The sequence below is a fragment of the Babylonia areolata genome, chromosome 23, assembly GCF_041734735.1.
Source record: "Babylonia areolata isolate BAREFJ2019XMU chromosome 23, ASM4173473v1, whole genome shotgun sequence".
Lineage (NCBI taxonomy): Eukaryota > Metazoa > Mollusca > Gastropoda > Neogastropoda > Buccinidae > Babylonia > Babylonia areolata.
This window is the reverse complement of record NC_134898.1, coordinates 19,072,926-19,075,425: the sequence shown is the minus strand read 5'-3', so window position 1 is coordinate 19,075,425 and position 2,500 is coordinate 19,072,926. Positions and strand designations below refer to the sequence as shown.

At 42.6% G+C, this 2,500-nt stretch overlaps 1 protein-coding gene across 1 annotated transcript in view; it reads left to right on the top strand.

Moving 5' to 3' along the window:
* Window positions 1–2,500, top strand: part of LOC143297837 (uncharacterized) — a 19,307-nt gene that overhangs the window by 9,775 nt on the left and 7,032 nt on the right. Inside the window, exon 3 of the mRNA XM_076610355.1 lies at window positions 1,048–1,126. Within this exon, the coding sequence (XP_076466470.1) occupies window positions 1,048–1,126 (79 nt within the window). The remainder of the gene's footprint in view (window positions 1–1,047; window positions 1,127–2,500) is intronic.

The window sequence follows — 2,500 nt, the reverse complement described above, 5'->3', positions numbered from 1 at the left end:
CTGTTTTGCAACATCTCCATTGGCTTCTTGTCTCACACAGAATAAAGTATAAGATCAGCACTCTGTGTTATAAATGTGTTCACAAATCTGCCCCTTCCTATCTTTGTGGCTGCCTTCACCTCTACACTCCATCTCACTCTCTACGATCGGCTTCAGATCCACTCTGTTTACGCATACCCCGATTCAAACACTTGACTGTTTGCCGCCGTTCTTTCTCTGTCTCTGGACCATCAATTTGGAATGAACTCTTTCGCTTCATCAGGTCTTCGCACTCAGCTCTTTGAAGTCTGGCCTTAAAATCCATCACTTCACAAGATAGCCTCCCTCCCCTGCCTCTTCCTTGTCTTCAGTTTCTTCGGTTTTAGAGTTATGCATACGTGTGAATGACTGGTGTGAAAGCGCTTAGATTTGTCTCTGCACAAGATTCAGCGCTATTAAATATTATTATTATTATTATTATTATTATTAAATGATAATATCATTATTATTATTGTCAGTAGTAGTAGTAGTTGCTGTTCTTAATGCTGCTGTGTTGATGGTGATGACGGTGACGATGCTAAATGGCCCTTTGCAGCATGATTGATGTTGATGGTGATGACGGTGACGATGCTGAATGGCCCTTTGCAGCATGATTGATGTTGATGGTGATGACGGTGACGATGGCCCTTTGCAGCATGATTGATGTTGATGGTGATGACGGTGACGATGGCGCTTTGCAGCATGATTGATGTTGATGGTGATGACGGTGACGATGCTAAATGGCCCTTTGCAGCCTGATTGATGTTGATGGTGATGACGGTGACGGTGCTAAATGGCCCTTTGCAGCCTGATTGATGTTGATGGTGATGACGGTGACGATGGCCCTTTGCAGCATGATTGATGTTGATGGTGATGACGGTGACGATGACCCTTTGCAGCATGATTGATGTTGATGGTGATGACGGTGACGGTGCTAAATGGCCCTTTGCAGCCTGATTGATGTTGATGGTGATGACGGTGACGATGCTTCACGACTGGCAGTGACCTAGCATGGCCTGTGTGTTGCAGAACTGCCCCAGGGGAGAGGACTGCCGGTTGGTGGAGACTTGTGATTCTGCCTTTTGTTCCTGGTCTGCCGTCTGCGTCCGTGAGTCCGTCTCCCTGTATTGTATTGTATTGCGTTGTATTGTATTGTATTGCGTTGTATTGCGTAGTTTTGTATTGTGTTGTATTGTATTGTGTTGTACTGTGTTGCATAACATGGCATTGTATTGCATTGTGTTGTATTGTGCTGTATTGCATTGCATTGCGTTATGCTGTATTGTATTGTATTGTATCGTATTATATTATATTGTATTGTATTGTATTGTATTACTTTTTTCACAGCAGAATTTTCTGTGTGAAGTCAGAGCTTCTCTTCACATGGAGAACGCGCCATTACAGTGCTGTGTCACCGATTTTTTTTTCCTACTGTTTTTTTGCCTGAAGTGGATTTGGTTTCCTATCAAAATGGATTCTTTTCCTCCAAAGTTTGCCAAGGACTTTTTATTATTTATTTACTTTTTTATTGCGATGGGTTCTTATACGTGCGCTAGGAACTATTTATTTCGGAATTACTCTAAAAAAAAAAGAGAGAGATTTATCTATCTATTAAACAGCACTCTATGTTATAAATGTATTCACAAATCTGCTCCTTTCTATCTTTGTGACTTACTTCACATCTACACTCCATCTCGCTCTCTGCGATCGGCTTCGGATCCACTATGTGTGCGCATACCCAGATTTAAACACTCCACTGTTGGACGCCGTTCTTTCTCTGTCTCTGGATCTTGCATTTGGAATGAACTTCCTCTTTCGCTTTGTCAGGTCTCCGCACTCAGCTCTTTCAAGTCTGGCCTTAAAACCCACCTCTTCACAAGATAGCCTCCCTCGCCTGCCTCTTCCTTGTCTTCAGTTTTAGAGTTATGCAGGCGTGTGAATGACTGGTGTGAAAGCGCTTAGATTTGTCTCTGCACAGGATTCAGCGCTGTACAATAATGATAATAATAATAATGATAATAATAATAATAATTATTATTATTATTATTGTTGTTGTTGTTGTTGTTATGCTACACACGGGACCTCGTTTATTGTCCATCCGAATGACTAGTTTCCAGACCACAACTGGTCTCCTTCAGTGCGAGAACATCGTGGCGAGTGTTAGATTCAATCCCGTATGCTCAGATTCTCTCCCTTTCTTCTCGAACGCGATACGATTTGTCCAACACCCCACATGTCTGTCAACCTGTCTGTGTCCGTGCCTATATCTCTCTGTTTATCAGCATGTCTGTTTATGTGAGTCCGTCTCTGTCAACTCAACCTGTCTGTGTCCGTGAGTCTGTCTCTCTGTCTTTCAGCATATCTGTTTACGTGACTCTGTCTCTTCTGTCTATCAACATGTCTGTTTACTTCAGTCTGTCTCTCTGTCTATCAAAAAGTCTGTGCCCGTGAGTCTGTCTCTCTGTCTATCAAAAAGTCTGTG